The sequence below is a fragment of the Astyanax mexicanus genome, chromosome 8 (assembly GCF_023375975.1).
Source record: "Astyanax mexicanus isolate ESR-SI-001 chromosome 8, AstMex3_surface, whole genome shotgun sequence".
Classification (NCBI taxonomy): domain Eukaryota; kingdom Metazoa; phylum Chordata; class Actinopteri; order Characiformes; family Acestrorhamphidae; genus Astyanax; species Astyanax mexicanus.
The window spans coordinates 3,911,684-3,939,671 of NC_064415.1; the positions used below are offsets into that span (position 1 = coordinate 3,911,684).

The 27,988-nt window shown below is 36.7% G+C and overlaps 1 protein-coding gene across 2 annotated transcripts; it reads right to left on the reverse strand.

The window, feature by feature from the left end:
- On the reverse strand, positions 1-27,884 carry ccdc13 (coiled-coil domain containing 13). 2 transcript variants are annotated; one of them, XM_022685364.2, is made up of 16 exons: positions 27,697-27,884; positions 25,791-26,046; positions 23,293-23,441; positions 19,828-19,970; positions 19,595-19,669; positions 14,630-14,743; positions 14,211-14,315; positions 13,309-13,476; positions 10,679-10,855; positions 8,628-8,834; positions 7,533-7,630; positions 7,333-7,407; positions 6,929-7,075; positions 4,693-4,841; positions 2,558-2,673; positions 1-744 (listed from the first exon to the last, which is right to left on the reverse strand). In XM_022685364.2, exons 2-15 carry the CDS (start codon positions 25,982-25,984, stop codon positions 2,588-2,590), a joined length of 1,887 nt encoding a protein of 628 aa, XP_022541085.2. In that variant the 5' UTR covers positions 25,985-26,046; positions 27,697-27,884; the 3' UTR covers positions 1-744; positions 2,558-2,587. The 2 variants fall into 2 exon arrangements, with proteins under 2 accessions (XP_022541085.2, XP_049337892.1); XM_049481935.1 differs by having other exon boundaries at positions 7,333-7,410.
- Between the last annotated feature and the right edge of the window lie 104 nt (positions 27,885-27,988).

Consider the following 27,988-nt stretch of genomic DNA (forward strand, 5'->3'; position numbering starts at 1 on the left):
TCCAGTTTAACCCTTTTTTGTTTAATAAATAATTCCATATGATTTGCAGATGCAGAACATTTTAAAATAATGATAAAACACTGAATTTAAGGTGTGTCCAAACCTGTGACTGGTACTGTATCTACTATATCGTCGCTGTCCAATGAAAAACACTTATTTTCATTTTTGTCGATTTTTAGTTTACTCCATAATTTGAACAGACAAACTGTCCCTTACACTGTGCCAAAATTTCTTGATGAACGGACCAATAGAAACTCTTCAAAATGACCTGAAATAAACTCTTTTTACATTGACTTCTATTGAAAGTTTACAAGGTTTTTTCTCTCTCCTGCAAAGTTGCTGTTTTGGAGATAAGTGTTTTTCATTGGACAGCGATGAAATGCACTGTATTATTAATATGAATGGAATGATAAAGGTAAGCTTATATGATGAATAAATACATTAGAAATAGACACATACATAAATAAAATAAAATAAATATAATTATCATTATATGTATTTACATTTAAGCATAATTAAGACGACTGTATTTCTTTCAGACACTTGTATGAATCCCAGAAAATCCAAAGTCTAGAAGGTAAAGTATCTGAAGACTGTATATCTGTAGTTCTGTAGAGTTAGTACTGGTCCTGAGCTCAGTCTCCTGTGATAAACTCTGCTGATCTCAGCTGATCTCAGATCTGTAGAGCTTCTTCTCTCACAGACGTTCCCAAAGCCTCCAGCTCCTCCTGCTGGACAGTAAGCCTGCAGAAATACCAGAGCTGTCAGAATCAATAAAGCATGTCTTTAGTGTTGCAGTATAACTTTAATAGTTAATATTTCTCACTGTGTAACAAAACCCTTTTATACAACATATCTCTCTCTACTTATCTCTATTTCTTTCTCTTTCCTTCTCACTCTATCTGTATACTTTATCTGTATACTTGTTTCTATTTATTTCTCTCTACTGGGGCAGCTGCTATCGATTATCGAAAAATCGATTTGATTAATCGAGTAATCGGATAAAACATAAAATAAGAGATTTCAGAATATAAGAAATTTCACTTAATAATGAATGACCAATTGGTTTAATGTTTTAATTCACAACTTTCTTTTCCACACAATAGAAAAAACCCCCACAAAATATACAAATACCACAAGTAATAATTTAATAATTAAATAAATTAAGTTAAATTATTTCAACTTAGGATTTCTTTTAAGTATTAAAGATAGATAGATAGATAGATAGATAGATAGATAGATAGATAGATAGATAGATAGATAGATAGATAGATAGATAGATAGATAGATACAATTAAAATTAATTAAATGATTAACTAAGGCACAGGAAATTAATTGATCAATTTTTTTTAATCGAGTAACTCGTATTACTTGAATAATCGCTTCACCCCAATCTGCTTCTAATAAACACACCTACCCTACCCTACCGTTACAGCTATATGGGTTTAACATGATCCTCCAAAATCTACAAACCATTGAAATCAAAACATATCACCACCATCATCATCATCATCATCAACAACAACATATAAAAAAATGAAAATAAAAAAATGAAAAAAGTAGTAGAGAGAAAGAGCAAAACAGAAGTAGAGAAAAGAGAGAGAGAGAAGAGAGTGAGAAGTCGAGAGAAATAGGAGTAGAGAAAAAAGAGAGAAGGAGAGAGTGAGAAGTAGAGAGAAAGAGCAAAACAGAAGTAGAGAAAAAAGAGAGAGAGAAGAGAGTGAGAAGTAGAGAGAAAAAAGAAGTAGAGAGAAAGAGCAAAACAGAAGTAGACAAAAAAGAGAGAGAGAGAAGAGAGTGAGAAGTCGAGAGAAAAAGAAGTAGAGAAAAAAGAGAGAAGGAGAGAGTGAGAAGTAGAGAGAAAGAGCAAAAGAGAAGTAGAGAAAAAAGAGAGAGAGAATAGAGTGAGAAGTAGAGAGACAGAGCAAAACAGAAGTAGACAAAAAAGATAGAGAGAAGAGAGTGAGAAGTCGAGAGAAATAGGAGTAGAGAAAAAAGAGAGAGAAGGAGAGAGTGAGAAGTAGAGAGAAAGAGCAAAACAGAAGTAGAGAAAAAAGAGAGAGAGAAGAGAGTGAGAAGTAGAGAGACAGAGCAAAACAGAAGTAGAGAAAAGAGAGGGAAGCAGTGAGAAAGAAAGAGAATACAGAGAATTTTCATGACCTTTCAAACCCTGTATTCATTGGAATAATGTAATGGAATTAATAAAATTAAAGCATTAAATGAAAAGACTGGCACTGTATGAATAACAGGATATAAAAAGTGAAACTCTGATTTCAGTTTCGTCTGAAGTATTTTACTGTAAGTATAATACAATTTAAAATAATTAAATCATTATTTTAAATTATGAGAACCAGAAGTTACAGTATTCTGATTGAAAACTAATTAAAAATGGCAAGTTTTCTTTTTTCCTTTTTTCCAAACCATAAACCAAAGAATGTCAACAAGAGTAAGTTCCCGAATGTTCCTGAGTGACCCGGCGGCTGTAAACAGAGCGCAGGTGGGAGTATTTCTGAGGAGGTGTGTAAAAGCTGTGCAGGTGAAGGGTAAATGTCCTCACTGTGTGCGGAGTCACTGTGTGCGGAGTGTGTTAGGCGTCTCGTCTCGGCTCGGACGTTCTTCTGGAAGTCAGGAACTCTTGATTCTCAGTAAGACTTAATCCACTGTAAGACACGCCTGTAATAAACACAACACAACTCATAGTCCTGTAAACATCACCACTATATATCACCTGTTACCATCATCACCCCTATAATACAGTATACTGTAGATACCTGCAGCTTTTATAATGTGGAAACTAATGGTGCTACAGGTAAATAAATATAATGTATAATAACATAATAATCAAAATAAAATAAAAATTATTATTTTAATTTATTAAAAAAATATCAGTAATAAGATTGACAGAGCTGGACTGATATCACAGAAATCCTGTTCTACACTGAGACTGTTATCATGAAATATTACATCTGCACTGTGATTCTACTTGTTCTGTGGTGTTATTCTACCTGTCCTGCACTGTGATTCTACTTGTTCTGTGGTGTTATTCTACCTGTCCTGCACTGTGATTCTACTCGTCCCGTGGTGTTATTCTACCTGTCCTGCACTGTGATTCTACTTGTTCTGTGGTGTTATTCTACCTGTCCTGCACTGTGATTCTACTCGTCCTGTGGTGTTATTCTACCTGTCCTGCACTGTGATTCTACTTGTTCTGTGGTGTTATTCTACCTGTCCTGCACTGTGATTCTACTCGTCCTGTGGTGTTATTCTACCTGTCCTGCACTGTGATTCTACTTGTTCTGTGGTGTTATTCTACCTGTCCTGCACTGTGATTCTACTCGTCCTGTGGTGTTATTCTACCTGTCCTGCACTGTGATTCTACTCGTCCTGTGGTGTTATTCTACCTGTCCTGCACTGTGATTCTACTCGTCCTGTGGTGTTATTCTACCTGTCCTGCACTGTGATTCTACTCGTCCTGTGGTGTTATTCTACCTGTCCTGCACTGTGATTCTACTCGTCCTGTGGTGTTATTCTACCTGTCCTGCACTGTGATTCTACTCGTCCTGTGGTGTTATTCTACCTGTCCTGCACTGTGATTCTACTCGTCCTGTGGTGTTATTCTACCTGTCCTGCACTGTGATTCTACTTGTTCTGTGGTGTTATTCTATCTGTCCTGCACTGTGATTCTACTTGTTCTGTGGTGTTATTCTACCTGTCCTGCACTGTGATTCTACTCGTCCTGTGGTGTGCTTCTACCTGTCCTGCACTGTGATTCTACTCGTCCTGTGATGTGATTCTACCCACCCTGCAGCCTTATTCTACATATCCTAAAGTGTGATACAAGCTGTCGTCCTGTGGTGTGCTTCTATCTATATTGTGATGTGATTCTAGCAGTCTTGCTGTGTTAGTGTACCCATCCTGTGGTGTGATTCTACCTGTCCTGCAGTCTTATTCTACACATCCTGAAATGTAATACTAGGTGTCCTGTGATGTGATACTATCCATATTTTGGTGTGATTCTAGCAGTATTGCTAATACTGTACCCTTCCTGTGTTCCCTTCTATCTTCATCTACTTGTCCTGTGGTGTGATTTTCCACATCATGTCAAGTGATTCTGCAGTATGATTCTAACTGTCTTGTAGTGTTATTCTACCGACCCAGCAGTCTTGTTCTACTTGTCCTGTGGTGTTATTTTCCCCACCTTGCACTGTTTCTACAGTCTTGCTGTGTTATTCTAACCACCCTGCAGTCTTATTCTACACATCCTGAAATGTAATATTAGTTGTCCTGCGGTGTGATTTTATTATCTTGGGTTGTGGTTCTAAAATTATTGCAGCATGTGATTCTAGCAGTCTTGCTGTGTACTCTATCCTCATCTACTTGTCCTGTGGTGTGATTCTCCAGATCATGTCATGTAATTCTTTCAGTCATGCAGTGTATGATTCTGTCTGTCCTGTGGTGTGATTCTACTCAACATGTGGTGTGATTCTTTCCATTCTAAATGTGATACTATCAGTCCTGCAGTATTATTCTACCTGTCCTGTGGTGTGATACTCCCCGTCCTAAAATGAGCTTTTACTCATCTCGTGGTGTGATTCTCCTTGTCCTGTGGTGTGATTATTTCAGTCTTGCAGTATGATTCTACCTGTCCTGTGGTGTAATCCTTTCCTGCATGTGATGTGGTGATGGCAGTACCTGTTTTATTACGGTTCGCTCTCCAGCTGGACCCTTTCTCTGAGTCCAGCTTCATCTTCTCCAGCTGCTGTTCCAGAAGCACAGATCTGCGCCGCTCATCCCGAAGTTTCTGCTCAGTCTCCACACACCTCCTCTTCCCCTCCTCCACACTGCAAGAGAGCGTCAGGACTAACTCACTGATCTCTGCTATAAATGTGTTCAACAAATTCACTAAATACAGAAATCACATTAAAACAGCCTAAACAATGTTTAATAAAGCAGAAATCACAAAGTATATTTTAGTCTTTTATCAAGATGATCTGAGTTCATTTTAATTAAGTGAACTGTATTGTAAGTGCAAAAAATAAACAAAATAAAATATTTTGCACTTTGTACTTTCAAATAAAATAATATAATATAGTAATTAATTCTACACATTATTCATTGTTATTCTCCATGTCCTGCAGTGCTATCCTACCAGTCCTGTGGGGTGGTTCTACCAATCCTAAAATGTGATTCTACACCTCCTGTAGTGTGATTCTACCTGTCCTGTGGAGTGATTCTACATGTCTTTTTGGGTGATTCTATTTCTGCTGCAGTTTTATTCTACTCGTCTTGTCGTGTAAGTCTACAGGTCTTTTTTGGTGATTCTACTTGTCTTTGAGATTCTATTCATCCCATGGGGTGACTTCACATGTGTTTTTGGGGGATTCTACTTGTACTGCAGTGTTATTCTACCTATCCTGTTGAGTAATCATACCTGTCCTGTGGAGTGATTCTACATGTCTGTTTGGGTGAATCTACTTGTCCTGCAGTTTTATTCTACCTGTCCTGCAGTGTATTCTACTTGTCCTGTAGTGTTATTCTACCTGTCCTGGGGGGTGATTCTACAGGTCCTTTCTGGTGATTCTACATGTCATGCAGAGTTATTCTACTCATCCCATGGAGTGATTTCACTTATCCTGTAGTGCTATTTTACTTGTCTTGTTGTGCGAGTCTTCCTGTCCTTTTGGGTGATTCCACTTGTCCTGCAGTGTTATTCTACCTGTCCTGCAGTGTGATTCCACTTGTCCTAAAGTGTTATTCTACCGGCCTTTTTTGTGATTCTACTTGTCCTGCAGTGTTATTCTACCTGTCCTTTTGGGTGATTCCACTTGTCCTTCAGTGTTATTCTACCTGTCCTGCGGGGGGATTCTACTTGTCCTGTAGTGTTATTCTACTTGTCCTACAGTCTAATTCTATGTGTCCTGCAGTGTTATTCTACTTATCCTGCAGTGTTATTCTACTTGTCCTGCAGTGCTATTCTACTTGTCCTGCAGTGTTATTCTACTTGTCCTGCAGTGTTATTCTACTTGTCCTGCAGTGTTATTCTACTTGTCATGTAATGTGATTCTACTTGTCATGCAGAGTTATTCTACAGGTCCTTTCTGGTGATTCTACTTGTCCTGCAGTGTTATTCTACTTGTCCTGCAGTGTTATTCTACTTGTCATGTAATGTGATTCTGCCTGTCTTGTGGAGTGATTCTACAGGTCCTTTCTGGTGATTCTACTTGTCATGCAGAGTTATTCTACTCCTCCCGTGGAGTGAATCCACTTATCCTGTAGTGTTATTTTACTTGTCTTGTTGTGTGAGTCTACCTGTCCTTTTGGGTGATTCCACTTGTCCTGAAGTGATATTCTACCTGTCCTGCAGTGTGGTTCTACTTGTCCTACAGTGTTATTTTACCTGTCCTGTGGAGTAATTCTACTTGTCCTGCAGTGTCATTCTATCTGTCCTACAGTGTTATTCTACTCATCCCATGGAGGTATTCTACAGGTATTTTTAGGTGATTCTACCTGTCCTGCAGTGTTATTCTACTTGTCCTGCTTTGTTATTTTACTTGTCCTGTGGAGTGATTCTACATGTCTTTTTGGGTGATTCTATTTCTCCTGCAATGTTATTCTCCTCGTCTTGTTGTGTGAGTCTACCTGTCCTTTCGTGTGATTGCAATTGTCCTGCAGTGTTATTTTACTCTTCCTGTGGGGTGATTTTACTTGTCCTTTTGGGTGATTCTACTCATTCTGTACGATGATTGTATTTTCCTGCAATGTGATTCTACCAAAAAACGTTGTTTACATAGAATCTTCTTATCACAATGAAACTGACTTGCCAGAAAATGTTTTGTTGATTGCAATAAAACCAGTTTAATTAGTTTAACAGTTTTTATGCTCTTGGCTGAGCAGGTATGAGGGCTCCAGGTGAGTGGCGTGATCATACCTCCTCTCCTGCAGCTTGTTCAGCTCCAGCAGCCTGTCTCTCTCCACATTAGCAGCCTGGTACAATGCCCTGTACTCCAGACACTGGGCCTGCAGAGACGCCAGCTTAGCAGCACACTCTGTACAGCAGGAGGCTTCAGAGGAATCTCTGATTTACACCAAAGTAGTGTTAATAACAATCATACATACAGACCAGATACTATTTCTGATACAGAGACACATAGTCCTGAAGCAATACCAATTACTGCTCATTTTACTTAATTTTTATTTAATTATTGAGCCTGGCAGCATCTGGCTTAAGGCAAAAGTAATGTGATGCAATACTAGCTAATTTCCTGTGACATTTGTAAAGTTAATGTATCATTCAGCTCTAAAAAAACTGTGGAAAAAAATTGATAATAAGACCTGATATCAGAGCTGGTTCCATGCGACAGTGCTGGAGCCGACTCAATGAGTTTATGTCCAAGTTTAGAGACTGATCTGCTAAAAAACACACGCAAAAAATACCCTCAGGTCTGGTCCATCGATATTTCAGATAGAGAACTGTCCATCAGTGAAAAGCCATGTCGCATTGCTTCCTTCTTATAGTGAGAAGACTGTAGTACCTGGCAGAACTGCTCTTCCTGCCAGCTTCTTCTTTTGCAGTAGAAGGGGCGGAGCTACTCATCCTCTTCAGCTCTGTCTCACCTCCATTCTCCTGCTTCTGTAGAGACAGACAGGTAGAAACATACCGTATACTGGTCTTTAAAACCAGGGACACCTTCAGTGTTGGAGTGAACTCTAACCAGCCATTTTCACTTTCAAAATTCAGACCAAAGGACCAAAGGAGGATGGGCCCCCTATATGTATATATGTTTACAGCTCTGGAAAAAAACAAGAGAGCACTTAAAAACGATGAGTTTCTTTGATTTTACCAAATTAAAAAAACTCTGGAATATAATCAAGAGGAAGATGGATGATCACAAACCATCAAACCACCAAACTGAACTGCTTGAATGTTTACACCAGGAGTAAAGCAGCATAAAGTTATCCAAAAGCAGTGTGTAAGACTGGTGGAGGAGAACATGATGCCAAGATGCATGAAAACTGTGATTAAAAAACACCAGGATTATTCCACCAAATATTGATTTCTGAACTTATATATGAATAATATGTTGTTGTTGTTGTTTTTTGCATTATTTGAGGTCTGAAAGCTCTGCATCTTTTTTTGTTATTTCAGCCATTCCTCATTTTCTGGAAATAAATGCTCTGTAAAAAGTACTGGCAATAATATAACAACTCCCCAACAGGACATTAACCTATTGACACCATGCCTAATGCCAGTGTTTGAGTGTAAAAGTGTGTAAAATCCTGAAATATTACTCTTTCATCTCATTCCACATGCTTCTCACTTCTCTCATGCTGCATCTGGATCTCTCAGCTTCAGCTTGTCCAGAAATGCATGTGTACAGCTGTCCATGATGGGGCACTCAAAGCGTGATTTTATTGTACTGTGTGGAGAAAAAGTGAATCCCACTCCCTTTTTATAGGGGAGTCTTGGAGCCAAAAAATACTGTATAAATTCTAATGTACTACAGCTTTAAAGAACCTACCAGACCACTCTGACACTGATACCATAAATTACAATATTATTTCCTTCCCAAATCACAAATACTACATAAATTAAATATTACACATTGCTGCTTTAAAGATGGTCTTACCTTTAACGCGAGCTGCTGGATCTCCTGCTCCAGCTGCTGGACTTTAGCCTCCCTTTCTGAAACCATCTGTTTGAGCTGCTTGACGAGGACACTGTGGTGCTGGGCCTCCTGGTGCAGCTGCGCGCCCTGGCCCTGCTGGGCCTCCTGGTGCAGCTTCTTCTTCTGGCCGAGCTGTCCGAGCATGGCCTGCAGCTGAGCCTGCTGCTTCTGTGAGACACAGGTTAGCTGTGTGAGGCGAGTCGGCTCGGCCTTAATGAATGTCTCCTCCTGTTTAATCAGGAACGCTACACCGCAGCTCGTTTGGCTCACTTCAGCACTTCCTGTCCACATTAGGGCACATCACTGGCTCTTGAAAGCTAATAGTGTACCTCCCGGCTGGATTTAAATCAGACTCCATTCATGTTCATCCTTTTCCTTCGTTAAAATAAACTCATTAACGAGCATAAACATTTGATTAATATGCCATGATCAATTACAGGCCCACACATGCACAGCCAGATGTTTGGTAAATTAACTATTAACCCGATTCATCATGTTCTGGAAATGTGCTGATGATGTGCATGTTAATTTATTATTTTTCATTTATGTACACTCATTAACAAAAATATAAGGCCCCAGGAAGCTGATAGTAGGGATTTACTGATTCTGTATATATGTGAATACATTATGTAATGATGATATATATATATTAGAGTGATTACAATATTAGAGAGATAGAATAAACATGTTTATTGGGGAAAATTTTTGAAATTGAAAAAAGGCTTTACTAGTTCACTATTGGATAAAATTGAAATGGTTGGGCAATAAAATCAATAAAAATCTTCACTATTTATAAAAATTGTGCTTAATCTGTTTCTTTTATAAAACTTCATCAGAATTTCATTCATTTTTATTATAAAATGTAAAAAAACAATCCCAATTTGCCCTCAAACAGCTCATCACTAAGGTTAGCTAGCTCATCGCTAGCTTTAGTTCTCTCCCTGGTAACATTAGTATTTTAGCAAGCTAACACTAAGGTTAGCTAGCTTGTTGCTAAGGTTAGCTAGCTTGTTGCTAGCTTTAGTTCTCTCACTGGTAACATTAGTATTTTAGCAAGCTATCACTAAGATTAGCTAGCTTGTTGTAAGGTTAGCTAGCTTGTTGCAAGCTTTAGTTCTCTCACTGGTAACATTAGTATTTTAGCAAGCAAACACTAAGGTTAGCTAGCTCGTTGCTAGCTTTAGTTCTCTCCCTGGTAACATTAGTATTTTAGCAAGCAAACACTAAGGTTAGCTAACTCGTTGCTAGCTTTAGTTCTCTCCCTGGTAACATTAGTATTTTAGCTAGCTTGTCAGTAAGGTTAGCTAGCTTGTCGCTAGCTTTAGTTCTCTCCCCGGTAACATTTGTGTGTTAGCTAGCTTGTCGCCAAGGTCGGTAACATTAGCGACAACATTAATATGTTGTCCCCCGATAACATTAATATGTTAGCTAGTTCGCTGCTAACATTATGTATCTTTCTAGTTTGTACTTATTTCTCTTTTTTTTTCTAAATGTCTGGAGAAATTAGTGGTGGTCTCTGAGGTCTCTGTTATTGAAATGTGGCTGACTTCTTTCGGGAAGTCCTGCATACAAGTTCACGATGATTTACATAAACAAAGAGTATAACTCCAGCGAGCCCGTGAAAAACAACACATTTAACTTAACATCGGACTATTCAAAATTCCAAAACGACAGCGGGAGTTGATTGTTTTTTTTGCTGTTATCCAGTCCGTGTGCAGATTTTAGACACACAGTCTGTTTGAATTCATTGTTAATGTTCAGTAATGATAGAAAAAAGGTTCAGTTTCTAATGAACTTCACCTCAGACAGACGACTCGGAGTCCACTTCACCCCGAGACCGAGACGAGACCCATTCCAAACAAGGTCGAGTTTGAGACGAGTCCGAGACTGCTCGTTTTTGGTCTCGAGACCGGACTCGAGTATTATAACACCAGCAGATATTAAAAATGATAAATATTGATTGAATAAAATCACTAAAAAAGTGTATTTAATAGACAGTTATGGACTCTCACCAGCAGTGCGTCCACCAGCTCGTCGTCGTGTTTGCCCTTGTCCAGCAGTGTGCTGATCTGAGTTTTTAGAGATCTGAGCTCGGTGGTGAGGACGCGGTTTCTGGCCTTGCTGGCCTCCAGCTTCTTCTTCAGGTCTGAGAGTTCATTCAGCAGGAGATCATGATCTGCACTCAGCTTCTGTAAAGAGAGGATCACAGACAGATCAGCTACATCTAAATCACAGACAAATGGAGATATATAGATATATATTCATATTAAAACTAGACCTGAATGAACTGTAATTTTTACCCATCGCTCTACACATAGTCACTCAGTGTTGCAATGTTCTTTAACATAATTCTGAACAGATTTCACTCTTTCAAACAGTCCGAAATGATTGTAAAAAGCTTAGTTTTAATGCTCTACTTCTTAAAAAAATGTGGTGTTTAAATCGGGCTCAGGCTCACAAAGACTGTTCTAAGCTCTATCCAGATTTATGTAACTACAAAAAGCGTTTTTGATTTTTAATTAATCAAAATCTAATCTAATCTAAAAACAACAAAATAATATTTTTTTTTTGCCATTGTGTTATTACCTGTAGATTTATGGGGAATATAACACTTATATCCATTCAAAGTCACATCCACAACCTGAAAGATTTTGCAAGGACTGAAAGCATCTCTTTCTCTACTTTCTGAATCCACTGCAAATAAATAAATAAATTCATATTTGAAAATGGCCATAAAATACTGTATCTCTTCCTGCACATGTTTGTATCATGTGTTTTATAATGAAAGAAAATGAGCGATCTCTACAGAGGTTGGTCATTTATTACACTCTAGACCATAGGAAACAGCAGCAGATCATAAATATAGTTCAGTATCTCTATAATATTACCTTTTCATTCATCCACACGAATATATTTTATTACTGAATGTGTGTGAATCATCTTAATATAGTTTGAGGGAGCACCTAGACCTGGTAAAGGCTTTATCTCTGAAATAAATCCTAAAGAAACTCAATTTCCTCTCTCGAGTTGTGCCATCATCATCCATCAGTGCTCGCCAGATGTTTAAATGACATTTGGGGTAGAAGAGCTCAAATCTTGTGTTTTATGCATAAGGCAAGTCTGTCAGATCATTATTCAGGTCAAATCTGATCTTCACACTGAGGAAGATACTTGTATGATCATTTAAAGTGTTTAAAATGGAGATTTTACATGGAAAGAGAAATATAGTATATGACTGGGCCTAATCAAAGTCCAGGAAACCAATCCAAAACCAACCCTAATTGTTCAAATCATGGCATGATGTTATCTGGCTGGTTGGAGCATGACTGTAGAACAAACTTTATATATTTATATATATATGTATTTGTTGGAACAGAAAACCATTTATAACAATTCATTCTCAGGTAAGGAGAATAAATTAGCTTTTTCACCTACTGGACACTAAATGTCTGCTGTACACATAATTACTGATGCTATCAGGACCTCATGAAGCCTCCTGTCTGCTGATTACACTTACATTTATATTTACAATTACATTTAAGGTATTTAGCCGACGCCCTTATCCAGAGCATAGCTAGTTTCTAGAGACTAGGAATAAGAGATACACCAAGCTTGATAATGTTTAGAAGCCTAGGAGAATTATTATTTTTTTAGATTAGTTGAAACTCTTTGAAAAGATGAGTCTTCAGTCGGCAATTGAAGACAGTAAGTGACTCTCAGGGATTTTATGACACACAGTGGAAGTTCGTTCCACCACCTCCAACACTTTTAAACTGTCCATACACTACACAACTTTGAAAAGACTCTAAAACGACTTTTAACAGACTGAAATCTGACACTCTCTCACATTTAAAGACTTTTTACTCACAGGCTAAGATTTTTCAAAAACTGGAAATCACTAACTGCAAGACTGCAACTAGTACATTCTTTCTGAGATAATTTCCCATCATGCTTCTGGTGGAGTTTACATACAATAAATATTACATATTAAATTACAAATAACTAAATTACAGTCAATCTGTGATTTATCAGAGACTCAACAACATTTGTCACCATCAACAGTTTATTTTTCAGCCACACTGTTTGTTCTTGATATTTGTTAATAGAATACATTTTGTGTTAAGCTCTAAATATAAGCTTTTTTTCTCTCCCCTTTTTTTGCTACAATCTTGTATAGCAAATAATCACACTTCACTGCTATACATTTGCCTTTGTTTTAGATAGAACTAATGCAATAAAGAGCATCATTCTTGCAAAATGTGTATTTATTAAACATGTTTATTATCTCAACAAGCTAGCTAACCTTAGCGAAAAGCTAGCTAACGTTAGCAACAAGCAAGCTAACCTTAGTGATGAGCTAGCTAAAATACTAATGTTACCGGGGAAAGAACCAAATCGCTTGAAAATCATTAGGTGTAAGCATATGTCAGACTAAACTCTGGTACTGGTGGTCTGGACTGTGGTTCATGCCCCTTTTCACACCTGAAACTTTATAATACCTAATACTCTATAACATATAAAGTGATCTTTGCACCCACAGCACCCACTGTTTTAGCATCATGTCATGTTAAATATAGTAATTCATAGTAAATATCCTCATATCCTCAGATTATTATTATTTTTTTTTTTTGTCAGAGTGTACCTCCAGCATCTCCTTCCTGTCTCTCTCCATGGAACGGATGTAGCTGTGGTTCTTATCTTGGTTCCTCAGGTGGACTCCATTTCCCAGCATGCCCTCCTCCTCCAAGCTGAGGTCACCTGGCATCTTCCTGCTGGAGGCGGAGCTTAGCTGCTGTTCCAGATCTCGCACCTGCATAATTAAAGAATCTAATCATTAGCCTATCTTGTGCAACAGAGGTAACTCTTGCCCTTTGTTTCCTGGGGCAGTCCTGATGAGAGCCAGTTTCATCATAACATTTTAATGGTCTTGAAGTTCATGACTGACGTTCATTTCTTAAAGTATTTCTTTCTTTACTAAATTGAGTAATTCTTGCTATAATCTGGGTTAGAACATTAACTCTTGATGAGTTCAGCACAGCTGTTAACTGAAAGCCTGAATTCCAGGTGACTCGACCTCATAAAACTGACTGAGAAAATCCAGCAGAGATGTGCAAAGTTTCATAATTTGGATGACTTTAGTGTTATATATATATATATATATATATATATATATATAATTTATTATCATTTCTTGTTTTCCTGTGGCTGAAAAAGTTCTCAAAGCATTTCACTGCTAGCTTTCTCCTATATTGACTTTGTATTGGTGATAAAGTTTTTTTTTTTATTTGATATGATTAGATCAGGTATATTAACTGATTTAGTCCCAGGTTGTAGGTTATAATCTGAGAAATAAATACATAAATATAACATAAATAGTTCATACTGTAAGATAAGCACTTGACACCATGTAACTGTAAAACACTCCCTGGACAGTAGAGGGGGATATTACTTAAAATAAAGTTTACGCTCTGGGTTTATTAAAAAAAACACTGTTACTTTATGTGTGTGTGTGTGTGTGTGTGTGTGTGTGTTGTTCAGACTCACTCTGTTCTGCAGGGCCAGTATCTGCTGAGCTCGGCCTCGCCAGCTCCCCGTACTGCTCACCAGCTGCAGCACATTCACATCCTCACCAACCTCACAGCTCAGAACCTGCAGCAGACCAGTTCATACATTACATCCAACAACTCCATATAACAATATTTGAGTTACATTTCTGCTCATTAAATTGAGTTACATTGTGAACCAGGACCCATACCTTCATTACAGTACAGTAAACAGAATTTATAGGGTAATTAAAGTCTCCCTGGACCTTTTAGAGTAACACAAGTGCAGCTGAGAATCTCAGGTCCAATTAAAACCCAGATTATTAGCTGTTATTAGCTTTTCCATTGTTCATTAGGGATGAATGGGCTGCTGATGAAAAGGCCACTGATTAAAGGAGCAGTAATGAATGGGCTGCTGACCTTGTGGGCTATCTTTAGCTCCTGTTTGACAGCCTGTATCTGGTTGCGGTATTCCGTCATTTTAAACTGGGCGCTGGATAACTTCTCCTGGAGGGTCTTCACCAGTGGACTGGCCTGTTAACAGACACAATAACATAATAATTCATATATTATTGGCAACGTAGCATTTAAAATTATGATTCTACATTCCACTTGCACAATATGTGGACAAAAGTGTTGGGACACCTGCTCATTTATTTGTTTATTCTGAAATCAAGGGTATTAAAAAAGTTTATTCTGCTTTTGCTGGAGTAACAGTCTCTACTGTCCAGAAATAACTTTTTACTAGATTTTGGAGGAGCATTGTTGTGAGGATTTGATTTCAGCAACAAGAGAATTAGTGAGGTCATAATGTTGGACGATCACCACCTCATCTCATTCCAAGCTCCTTAACTCATCCTATCATAAAGTATTGGATGGAGAACACAGTTCACATCCACAGCTCAATACTGGGTAATTAAAGGAGAACTCTGATAATAACATAGACATATATATACATAGACTCTGCATAGCCTGCCTCCTGGTGCTGGCTGCTATGCTATGCGGAATCTATGTATGTCTATGTCTGTATCAGTACAGTTGTCACACCTGCACCTTTAAGATCAGCCTCGCCGGAGTACTAATAAGCTGACTCCGCCCCTCCCACACACCTGTGGGACATCAGCTTATTACTGAGACTATTTATACTGGGACATTTACTGAGTCTACTTGCGAGATATTGCCACTCTAGTGTCTTTTCGAGCGTTTACGTCTGTGTTTGTTATATCTGGTTTTTTGATCCTTGCCTGTTTTTTGACTACGATTTTGCCTAGTGATCTATTCCTGGTTTTGAACTATTGCCTGTAATTTTGGATTACGATTTTTGCCTTGCGTTTTGGATTAATAAAGCCTGCCTGCGTTTGCATCCAAATCTCCTTGGTTGGTTCTTACAACAGTAATGGCGGTGCTCAGAACAGAAGCTAGTGTTATATGCAAACAGTGGTTTTTAATGAGCTTCTTGTGCACTTTTTAAGTTATTAACTTAAATGGTGATAAGTGTGTAAAAAGTGATTTATCAGGGTAAATTATGCCCCGTGTCTCCCAGTCTGAAGAGTGTTTGGACAAACTGATAAAATTTCTGGATCTCTGAACGTTGTGGGAGAGCGGAGGTGTGCTACCCATCAAAGGTAAGAACTTTTTATCATGTTTTACTACAACAAAAGTCCATTTTACACAGGAGTTCTCCTTTAAGGCCTAAACAGACCAGCCTTCATGACTATTGGCTTACAGTATATCAAAGATGTTCAGGTAAAGCAACCTGACAACATTTCATACAGTAAATTTAAGATTATAAATTATTTAAAAAGTTCAGTTTTTGTAAGTATTGGAAAATATAATATTAAAAATAATATTGTTTTGGTAGTAATTGAATGTAAGTCTTTATGCGTTATATAAGCATCTATAGGTTTATAAGCATCTTCATGGATCATAGGAGCAGTTTCAGTGGCAGGTTCTTGTCACAGAGCTGCTCTACAGACAGACTCAGGAGATCCTTTGTCCCGAGAGCCATCCGACTTTTCAACTCCTCCCAGTGGAGCGGGAGGAGAGGGGAGGATGGATGAGGAATGAGTCTCATATGATTTTTTTAAATCACAGTCTATTTTTATCTGTACAATAATCATACTCTGTACAACACGTAGATCTGCACTCTGTGTCTCTACTGACATTATACTGTACGTCAAGTACATTTGCACTCCTGGACACTATGGACTCTTTATGGTACATTCTGTATATTCACACTCCTGAATTCTACTCACACTTAACTTAAATACAATACTATGTTTAGTGTTTGTCATATCTGCTGATATCTGCTCAGTTATCTCTTATAATTAATTTATTCTGTATTACTGCACTACCTCAAATCTACAGCTGGTTGCTTTCACACTTTGTATAGATTTTGTATATATATATATATTTATGTCAATATTCTTTATTCAGCATTTTTTTTACTTTTACTTATATCTTCTAAGATATAGTTAATATTTCAAATCTTCTTCAAGAATCTTCAAAATTCATATATATTTTACTGTGCTTTCTTACTGTACCTCCCCTATTATTGTTGTTTGTTTCCACTGTGTTGTGTAACTGCTACTGGCTGCTAAATTAAATCTATCTATCTATCTATCTATCTATCTATCTATCTATCTATCTATCTATCTATCTATCTATCTATCTATCTATCTATCTATCTATCTCATTAATCTATCTATCTCATTAATCTATCTATCTATCTATCTATCTATCTCATTAATCTATCTATCTCATTAATCTATCTATCTATCTATCTATCTATCTATCTATCTATCTATCTATCTATCTATCTATCTATCTATCTATCTCATTAATCTATCTATCTACCTATCTCATTAATCTATCTATCTATCTATCTATCTATCTATCTATCTATCTATCTATCTATCTATCTATCTATCTATCTCATTAATCTATCTCATTAATCTATCTCATTAATCTATCTATCTATCTATCTATCTATCTATCTATCTATCTATCTATCTATCTATCTATCTATCTATCTATCTCATTAATCTATCTATCTATCTATCTCATTAATCTATCTATCTATCTATCTATCTATCTATCTATCTATCTATCTATCTATCTATCTATCTATCTATCTCATTAATCTATCTCATTAATCTATCTCATTAATCTATCTATCTATCTATCTATCTATCTATCTATCTATCTATCTATCTATCTATCTATCTATCTATCTCATTAATCTATCTATCTATCTATCTATCTATCTATCTATCTATCTATCTATCTCATTAATCTATCTCATTAATCTATCTATCTATCTATCTATCTATCTATCTATCTATCTATCTATCTATCTATCTATCTATCTATCTATCTATCTCATTAATCTATCTATCTATCTATCTATCTATCTATCTATCTATCTATCTATCTATCTATCTATCTATCTATCTATCTCATTAATCTATCTATCTATCTATCTCATTAATCTATCTATCTATCTATCTATCTATCTATCTATCTATCTATCTATCTATCTATCTATCTATCTATCTATCTATCTATCTATCTATCTATCTATCTATCTATCTCATTAATCTATCTATCTATCTATCTCATTAATCTATCTCATTAATCTATCTCATTAATCTATCTATCTATCTATCTATCTATCTATCTATCTATCTATCTATCTATCTATCTATCTCATTAATCTATCTATCTATCTATCTATCTATCTATCTATCTATCTATCTATCTATCTATCTATCTATCTATCTATCTATCTATCTATCTATCTATCTATCTCATTAATCTATCTATCTATCTATCTATCTATCTATCTATCTATCTATCTATCTATCTATCTATCTATCTATCTATCTATCTATCTATCTATCTATCTATCTATCTATCTATCTATCTATCTCATTAATCTATCTCATTAATCTATCTCATTAATCTATCTCATTAATCTATCTATCTATCTATCTATCTATCTATCTATCTATCTATCTATCTATCTATCTATCTATCTCATTAATCTATCTATCTATCTATCTATCTATCTATCTCATTAATCTATCTATCTATCTATCTCATTAATCTATCTATCTATCTATCTATCTATCTATCTATCTATCTATCTATCTCATTAATCTATCTATCTATCTCATTAATCTATCTATCTATCTCATTAATCTATCTCATTAATCTATCTCATTAATCTATCTCATTAATCTATCTCATTAATCTATCTCATTAATCTATCTCATTAATCTATCTCATTAATCTATCTCATTAATCTATCTCATTAATCTATCTCATTAATAAAAATAGTGTTTTTTGGGCCTTTTGGCCTTTATAATCCATGGTAAAGCAGGGAAGCAGTATTATTCCAAGCTGTGTGTGTGTGTTCAAGGATTCAAGGATTCAAGGAGATTTTATTGTCATTCGCATCACATGTGGTACATGAGGTGGAACGAAATTGTGATCTCACAATCCAGTTTTACACCCAAAGAGCTGTTATTAATAGATATATAGATAAAAAAAAGAATACAATAAAAGAAATAGAATATACAAAATAGATAGATAAATATCCCAAGAATAAAAAAAATAAATAGAGAGTAGAAAGGTTCAGCAACATGAAGTCCAGAGTGCAAGTGTGCTATAGCAGCATGATAATGTGAATTAGAGCAGTGGAGATAAAGTGTCTCAGTGCAAGTAAAGTGACCATGTTGGTAAACAGTAAACAGTAATTTGTCCTTGGTGTCAGTGCAGTGTGTTGTTAAGTGGAGTTTAAGAGTCTTACAGCTTCCGGAATGAAGCTGTTTCTGAGTCTTGTTGTTTTGCACTTAATGCTCCGCAGCCTCCGGCCTGAGGGGAGTGGGACAAAAAGTGCGTGTGCTGGGTGGGTGGGATCCTTCCTGATGCAGGTGGCCCTTTTCCTGCACCTGGAGGTGTAAATGTCTGTGGTGCTGGGGAAGCTAACTCCAACAATCCTCTGTGCAGCCTTCACCACCCTCTGCAGAGCTTTCCTGTCTGCAGCAGAGCAGCTTCCATGCCACACATTGATGCTGGAGCACACGACGCTCTCCACCACACATCTGTAGAAGGAGGTGAGGAGGTGTGTGTGTGTGTATGTGCATTTGCACTTGTGTGTCAGCAATGGCTGCAAATGTAAGTAGCTGATTGCTACATTAATTAGAAGTTGTGCTCACAAATATTTGGGCTTGCAGTGTATCTCCAAGTCCAAACTAAAAAAATAAGCTATATTTGTCTACATTTGGTGTTGTTAAAGATTAAATGTGAAAAAAATGCTCAACTATCACTTTATCACATGTTTAAAAGTGAACGTTTTATTAGTGATCAGTAATGTTTTACCTCCTCTTCTGTGTTCCTCAGCTCCAGCGTCTGACCAGCCTTCAGCTCAGAGCTCAGTAACGAAAAGTTCTGCAGCTACAGAGACAAAAGGTACGATTTTATGTCAAACTCTACATCTGTGCCTTTTACAGATTTAACACTGAAATCCTGCAGTGCAGTAGACTGGCTTCTATTTTGTACAGATTTATATTATCATAGCACCCATCTTTATAAAGCAAGAATTTACTTTTTACCTCTTTTTCTAGTTCTTTCACTCTGTTGCTCATTTGCTTGGTTTTGGCTTTCTCCCGCTCGATTTCAGCAGCAAACTCTCGATTCTTTTTAGACAGTTCCACAATCTTGGTGGCTGCAGCATCACCCGCCATGCCTGCCGTGCCTTCAACAGAGAATATTCAGCACATAAATCAATAAAATCAATTATAAAGAAAAAGGCAGTTTCTCAATCTGCGTTCTTGTCTGTACTTGTGTTCCTGGGGACTCTGGAAATGTTAGCAGTTGCAGCTTAAAAACGGTTCCATTTAGAAGTTCACAGTTAGCCAAGTACACTACAGATACCCAGAAGAGTAATAGCTCCTCCCTCATTATCGAGGATGAATGAAAGATGACTTGTGTGGACTTCTTATAGCCCGATATCCCAGAATGCACCTTGTAGCAGTATTGGCTTAATGGTGGAGAAGAAATACAAGTTTGAAGTAATTCTTTACTTAAAATCTACAGTACAGGCCAAAAGTTTGGACACACCTTCTCTTTTTCAGTGCGTTTTCTTTATTTTCATGACTATTTACATTTTAGATTCTCACTGAAGCATCAAAACTATGAATGAACACATGTGGAGTTTTATGTACTTAACAAAAAATGAGCTGAACCTCCACAGTCACCGGACCTGAACCCAATCCAGATGGTTTGGGGTGAGCTGGAGCACAGAGTGAAGAAGACAAAGGAGCAACAAGTGCTAATAAACACCTCTGGGAACTCCTTCCTTCCTTCAAGACTGTTGGAAAACCTTTCATTTCAGGTGGCCACCTCTTGAAGAAGCTCATTGAGAGAATGATGCCAAGAGTGTGCAAAGCAGTAATCAGAGCAAAGGGGGACTATTTTGAAGAAACTAGAATATATATATATATATATATATATATTTTTTTTTTTTTCTGTTATTTTACCTTTTTGTTAAGTACATAAAACTCCACGTGTGTTCATTCATAGATAGATAGATAGATAGATAGATAGATAGATAGATAGATAGATAGATAGATAAATAGATAGATAGATAGATAGATAGATAGATAGATAGATAGATAGATAGATAGATAGATAGATAGATAGATAGATAGATAGATAGATAGATAGATAGATACAGCAGGTTACACAATACACAAAGTTAAAAAAGATAAAATATAAAATATAAAGATACATATAAATACAATCAAATAAGAAATAGAATATACAGTGTAAATGTACAGTCTTCGTGTGTGTGTGTAATGGAGATGGAGAATGGAGGTAGTGCAGTTGAACACAATAGACAGTGAACACCAGTTGATGTGCATAATGTGAGGATAACTGATGTCAGCCAAACAGAAAGTGCAAATACACAGTTATATAATAATTTAAATTAAATTAAGCAGTGCAAAAGATACGTAAACAGTGCAAAAGATACGTAAACAGTAGATGAATTAACTAGTGAATGAACTACTAGTGCAAAATATGGTAGAACTATAAAAAGTGTTCTAGGCATCAGCAAGTCTGAGAGTGTGTCCATAGCTGGGGGTGTGTCCATGGTGTGGCCAGAGTGGCCGGAGTGAAAAAGTTTCACAGAGTCTTTAGTTTGCTGTGCTGAGAGGAGTTGAACAGTCTTATGGCCTGAGGAACAAAAGACTTTCGGAGTCTGTCTGTGGAGCAGGACTGGGACAGCAGTCTGCCGCTGAATGAGCTCCTCTGCCTGGTGATGGTGCTGTGCAGAGGGTGGTGAACATTGTCCATGATGTTCAGCAGCTTGCTGAGGGCTCTCCTCTCTGCCAGTAGTGTTAAGGACTCCAGCTCTAATCCCAGCACAGTTCATAGTTTTGATGCCTTCAGTGAGAATCTACAATGTAAATAGTCATGAAAATAAAAAAAAACGCATTGAAAAAGAAAATGATTGTCCAAACTTTTGGCCTGTACTGCATATAAACATTAAAATCCAATTAACGAAAATAAGTAACTTTTTTATGTCTTTTGTATTGGAAACCTATGGCTAACATTTTTATTTTAGATTTTAAATTGACCTTTTTGTTCACAAGCCATCCCTAAACACTGAAATAAAAAGTGTACTTAAAAATCAGATACAATTAGTAAAAATTTGCTTTTTTTTATTTGCCTAATTTGCCTTGTTTTTTAACTTGCTCTATTTTTTTTTCCAGTGCAGTGGGCGGGGCTAAGCTAATGTTTCATTGGCTTATAAACTTTTTCACTGGCTCATTAATAATCTACTCTGATTAACAACAGGTCTTAATTAGTGTTATGTGCAACAAAAAAATGAATAAATTAGAAAATACATAATGTCCATTGTAATGTACACAGGGTCTGAAAGGGTTAATTTGGTAAAGAAGCGGCTATATGAAAATACTCCTATTTTCAGAGATTTCATAGCAATGCTTTCCACAGCACTGGGAGGGTGAAATCATCATGTATGCAGCTGTTCCAGTTTCGAAAACAACTATTCCGTATCCTCCCATCCTCAGGAGAATGCACTCGTGAGTAAGACTTGCCAAGTCCGTTCTGGCCAAGTATGGGAGTCCAAACTTGTGTACTTCATATTGAGAAACAACCAATCATTCAAAACACCTATAAGATCTGTTGCATTTCTTTCATACATATAAAAACAACCAAAGCAAAGTTTCTGAATTGATTTTATGAAATGTCCTCAACATTTCGTAGCCTTAGTAACAGGACGAGTAAAAACTCCCTAGCTATAGCTCCCATGATAAATCTTTCATTAAAGCAACAGAAAAACAATACATATCCATTCCTGCAGCTGTCAATTTTGTAGGACAATCAATGTAAGATGAGAACATTAAAACTTGAATCTGTGGCCCAATCTCATTTCCCATTTCACCCCTTGGCCCTACCACTTACACCTTCCCCTTGTTTTCGAGTGTAACCATTCCCTTTAGAACAGAGTTAGAAGGGGAAAAGGGTGAAATCCTCCCCCTAAAAATTGGGAAATCCTTCAAGCACTCGATACGTCATCAGGAGCGCTAAAGTTCAGTAACCTAGCTGCTGCTGCTGCTGGTTAACTAGATAACTTAAGGGCATATTTTATCGTATATCTTCAGAAAGGGGGGAGGTGGTGCAATTTTTTTTTATTGTCCATTCCTTAGTTCCTCTGTGATGGGGAGCTGAAATTAGCTTTGATTAGCTTTTATTTTACTTTATTTTATTGTTCCGTTCCACCTTAAATGTTGCAGCCCTGCCGCCTGTTGTACCATTTAAGGTGGAACGGGGAAGTTAGCTAGCTAGCTACTGAGACAAACTACTAGCGATCTTTTTATGCTTGTTATGAAGAATTCAGCCATAAAACAGTAAGGTGTAGGGCCAAGTCAAATAGCTCCCCCTAGTTTCTATTTGATTTTTAAAGAAGAATCTTTTGAGGTTTTGATTGGCTGGTGTGTTTTGTTGGCCCTGGAGATGCACCATCCAATTTCCCAATATTTCCCACTCACCCACTAAAGCCAGCCTGTCCTCCTCTCTCTTCTTCTTCAGGTGTTTGATCTCAAACTCTTTCTCACTGAGGAGTTTATGGAGGCGGCCGTTCTGGTCCCTGAGCTCCCTCAGCTCCTCCTGTAGCTGCTCGTTCTCATTCCGCAGCAGCCTGGAGAGAGCACAGACACAAACACCCATAAAGATCTACAATATCAACACTGAATACTGATGCTGCAGTGACTGGCAGCAGCTTAAAAAACCCTGAACAGGCCAACATTTTTTTTATTTCTATTTAAGCATTTCATAAAAAGGTTTTATGTTTGATAATAAATGTTACTACAAATTCGAATTGTAATTGTAATAGAAATTATTTTAAAAAGTGTAATGAATATACAATTGGCACTTTAAATTCAGTATTTTCCTGAATACAAATCAAACAGTTCATGTCCTCCAAACCTTTAGCTTCCTTATGTTTGTCTGTTTTTTACGGCTATATTCAGACCTGCAGTATTAGGGTTGATTCCTGTAACTGATCTGGAATTATTGAGTGAGATTAGAGAGAAAACAGGCAGCTTTTCCAAGTGTGCTGTAGGAGATTTCAAATGTGAATAAGAATGTAAATGTGAATAACTATTTTACACCTGTAGCCCGTTTAATACGGTGGCCGAGAAAGCCCAGCGCAGTGCAAATTGAAAAGCGCTGCAAAAGCACAAAACACATCCATCAAAATTACAACACAGGCGCAGCAAATAGAAAAACGCGCTGCAAAAAGAAAAACGCGCTGCAAATAGAACCACAACACAACGGAAGTGAGTCACAACACAACGGAATTTTCCCGGGGGACCTTAAAAGATGCTGTACCAGCTGTATACAAAGGACAATAAGTGGCAAACAAGCTTCTGAAAAGTAAGTTATGTTTATTACCTGTGATTACCACTGTTGTGTGCATATTATTAAAAGTTCTGCTTCACAAAACGCCTTGTTTGCCACTTATTGTCCTTTGTACACATAGTGAAGTCCGAGACGTTACTGAAGACGCAGCTTAGCTGGTACAGTATCTTTTAAGGTCCCCCGGGAAAATTCCGTTGTGTTGTGACTCACTTCCGTTGTGTTGTGGTTGTATTTGCAGCGCGTTTTTCTATTTGCTGCGCCTGTGTTGTAATTTTGATGGATGTGTTTTGTGCTTTTGCAGCGCTTTTCAATTTGCACTGCGTTGGGCTTTCTCGGCCACCGTAGTTTAAGGCATTTTAAGGGGTTAAAAAGAAGCGAAGTCTGACTTTACAGGTATCGGAGGAGGAGGCATGGGCTAGCTTTTACCCTCCATCTGTTTGGGGTATTGCTAGTGATGGGGTTGTAGGGAAACATGATAACAAGTCTAACCTTTTGTAAAATAGTCCACCTCAGTTCTCCCTCAGCTTTCTGAAATACAGCACTTTAAGCTGATGCTCCCAACAAGGTTACAATGCTAGTAATAGGGGCATAGAGTTACCCATGCCAAGAAATTCCAAGTCTATTTTTACATCATTAACAACAAGCTTTAAGTAGCTTCACACATTTCGTTGGTAGAATTTATTTCATGAAAACGCACGCCTTTTAATATCACGGAATAACTCCTATAAAACGCATTAACTGTTAAGAAAAACACTGGGGGTTATTAACACAGGAGAAGGAGGCTTGCAGAATGTAAAAAAAAAACGAACTTCCAAAAAAATTACTGGCTGTGTAATTTAAGATTAAAAATTCAGTCATATTCCATTCAAATGAATAGAAATAGGCAGCATTAAAAGTTGTACTGGAGCTAGCCACCAGAGGGCATAAGAGACAAAGTGCTGTTTTCCTGTCCATACTTATATACAATCTGTGGTATAAACAGCGTATAAGCTGAAGGTACTGAGTGTATAAACAGTGTTTTATTTAATAAACTAGCTAAAGGTAGTGTGTGTATAAACAGTGTTTTAAAGTTCTCAGTGCCTTGTTTTAAATATCAGGGCCTTCAGAATTGTACAAAGGATGTGTGGAGCTACTTTGAGCTTTTTGTTAATGGTGTCTAAATATACATTTCTTTGCATGGGTAACTCTATGCCCCAAAACGCCGAAACGTTCGTGTTTTATCTGTCAGTCTAATAAATATATTGAATATTATACGACTGCTGTCTGATCCTCTTCAGTTTTTGATTATCTACTGCGGATTCAGCACGTGAGAAGTATTTGGGAGCGCAGCCTGTTTTTTGACTTTTTCAACTCTATGCCCCTATCACTTGCATTGTAAGCCTGTTGGGGGCATCGGCTAAAAGTGCTGTATTTGGGAATGCTGGGGGAGAACGGAGGTGCGCTATTCAACAAAAGTTTGTACTTGTTATCATGTTTCATTACAACCTAAGTCCATTTTACACCAGAGTTACACTTTAAGACAGAGACAGAGAGACATACAATTTATAGCACCATAAACTAATGTACAGTAACTAATGTAAATCCCAGCTATTGAACCACTGAATCATCTTTTAACAGGTGGTGTAACCTTCCACTGAACTGCTCCACCAGATCAGCATCATCCACAGAGAGATCCCAGCCGTCCTGCTTATCGACCCCCGGCCGGCCCCCCTGCTGCCCCTGTTCCTCCAGCCTCTTCTGCAGCCTGTTCTCCTGCTGCTGCTGCAGGGCCTGGAGCTGGAGCCTCAGCTGCTCTTTCATCCTGTCATCATCCCCCTCCATCCCTGCAGGATCAGAGAGCTGGAGATGACACCGCGAGAGACAGCAGCTCTGAGATCTGAGCTCTGGAGTGGGAGGACAGAGGGATATGGAAATCTTCATTAGTTATTAGTCTTTACTCTAATGACATGTTTCAAATCTGCTGCTGTTTCATGCTCAGCTCTGTCTGCTGCTATTAAGTTATTATTTTATTATATTCCCTAATTATGGGCCATGTTGTTCCTATTTACTCTTAACTTCACTAATTCAGAGTCAGACAACGTTCTCATCACTGACAAGATACATAAATAAGAGCATTAAAACTCAAATTAAATGTTTGTTTGTTTTTTTGTTCCCTGTTGTATTAGCCTATTTGTGCACTGAATGCAGCAGACACACAGTATACACAGGCCTACAGATTCAATAAAAATAAATAATAAATAAAACATTTAAAATAATAAAATAGGGACATTTTTGTTTTGTTTTTAATGTGTAGATAGTAAGGAAATTACAAAAAACAACATTAAGAATAAAATTAACATTTTTGTAAAAAAATAAATAAATAAAAGAACAAAATGAACATTCATTTGTAAAATGAACATGTTTGTTGTATTTTATTTTTTTTCTCATTTATTAAATTAAACCAAAAATAAAAATGTACAATTTTATATCTATGCTCTAATCCATAAATATAGCAGATGCAAAAATATTATATATAATTTAATATAATATTTTAAATAATAAAATATATGTTTTTGTTCTGTTTTTAATTTGTAGATAGTAAGGAAATTACACAAAAATAACATTAAGAATAAAATAACCATTTCGGAAAAAAGGTAGGTAAAATTTGTGTTTTTAGTTTATAAAGGAAGTTTTTTTTTTGTTTACCTAAAAAAAACTACTTTGAACAATAAATATGATATCACACAAAACAAACTACATAAACTGCATTAATGCAAGTTGTAGTTTAATTCATTTTTTTATAATGAATATTAGTATATATTAGCTATATTATATGACTATACTATAACTATATAACACAAGTATAAAATGTTTTAAGGGTTATAATAACCCAGTATTGTGTTCTATGTTTTTAGTTTAATTATAAAAAAAAAAATACTGTAAACAATAAATATGACATCCAAAACCATAAATTGTCCAAAAGCAGTGTGTAAGACTGGTGGAGGAGAACATGATGCCCAAAACATGATGCACAAAAACAATAACCACCAGGGTTATTCCACTAAATATTGATTTCTGAACTCTTAAAACTTTATAAATATGAACTTGTTTAATTTGCATTATTTGAGAAAGTCTGAAAGCTCTGCATCTTTTTGTTATTTCAGCCATTTCTCATTATCTGTAAATAAGTTCTCTAAATTTGAAAGAAATGTCTGAAGTTTATAAAATATAACGCTTATATATTTTATACTTGCATAATATATGTATATAATACAATTATAAAATATATAAGAGTAATGATAACACAACGTTTTGTTTTATATTTGTATTTAATAATAATTATTTAAAATAGTAAATAATTATATTTAGATTATTGTTCTATAACTTTGGTTTGTTAAAAAAAAACTTATCTGACATAAAACTAACATATAAGATTAATAAATGGAGTTATAATAACAGTATCTGATATTCAGCAGAACTCTATAGCTAAGCTACGCTAATGTTTGTGGGTAAACCCTGCAGCAGTTTGAGGGGAATATTTCCCTCAGTCTTACCTTTAAACTGCAGATTGATCCTCTCTGTGAAGCAGAGCAGCTCTCAGCCGTAGTGAACAGTGTTATTTATGGGTAATAAAGCGGAAAAAACGCTGTAAATACAAGTAAATAAGACACTAAGGCGCTAATGCTAACTGGCTAGGCTGTTGCTGTAGCTGTGGACGCGGCCGTTACCCGGGCAACCGTCTCCAGGAAGTGGATCTCTTAAAGGGCAACGCCACCAAATTTCTCTGTTAAACAGAGGCTGCGTCCCAATTTCACACTAAACACTAGATAGGGTGGAATCATAGGG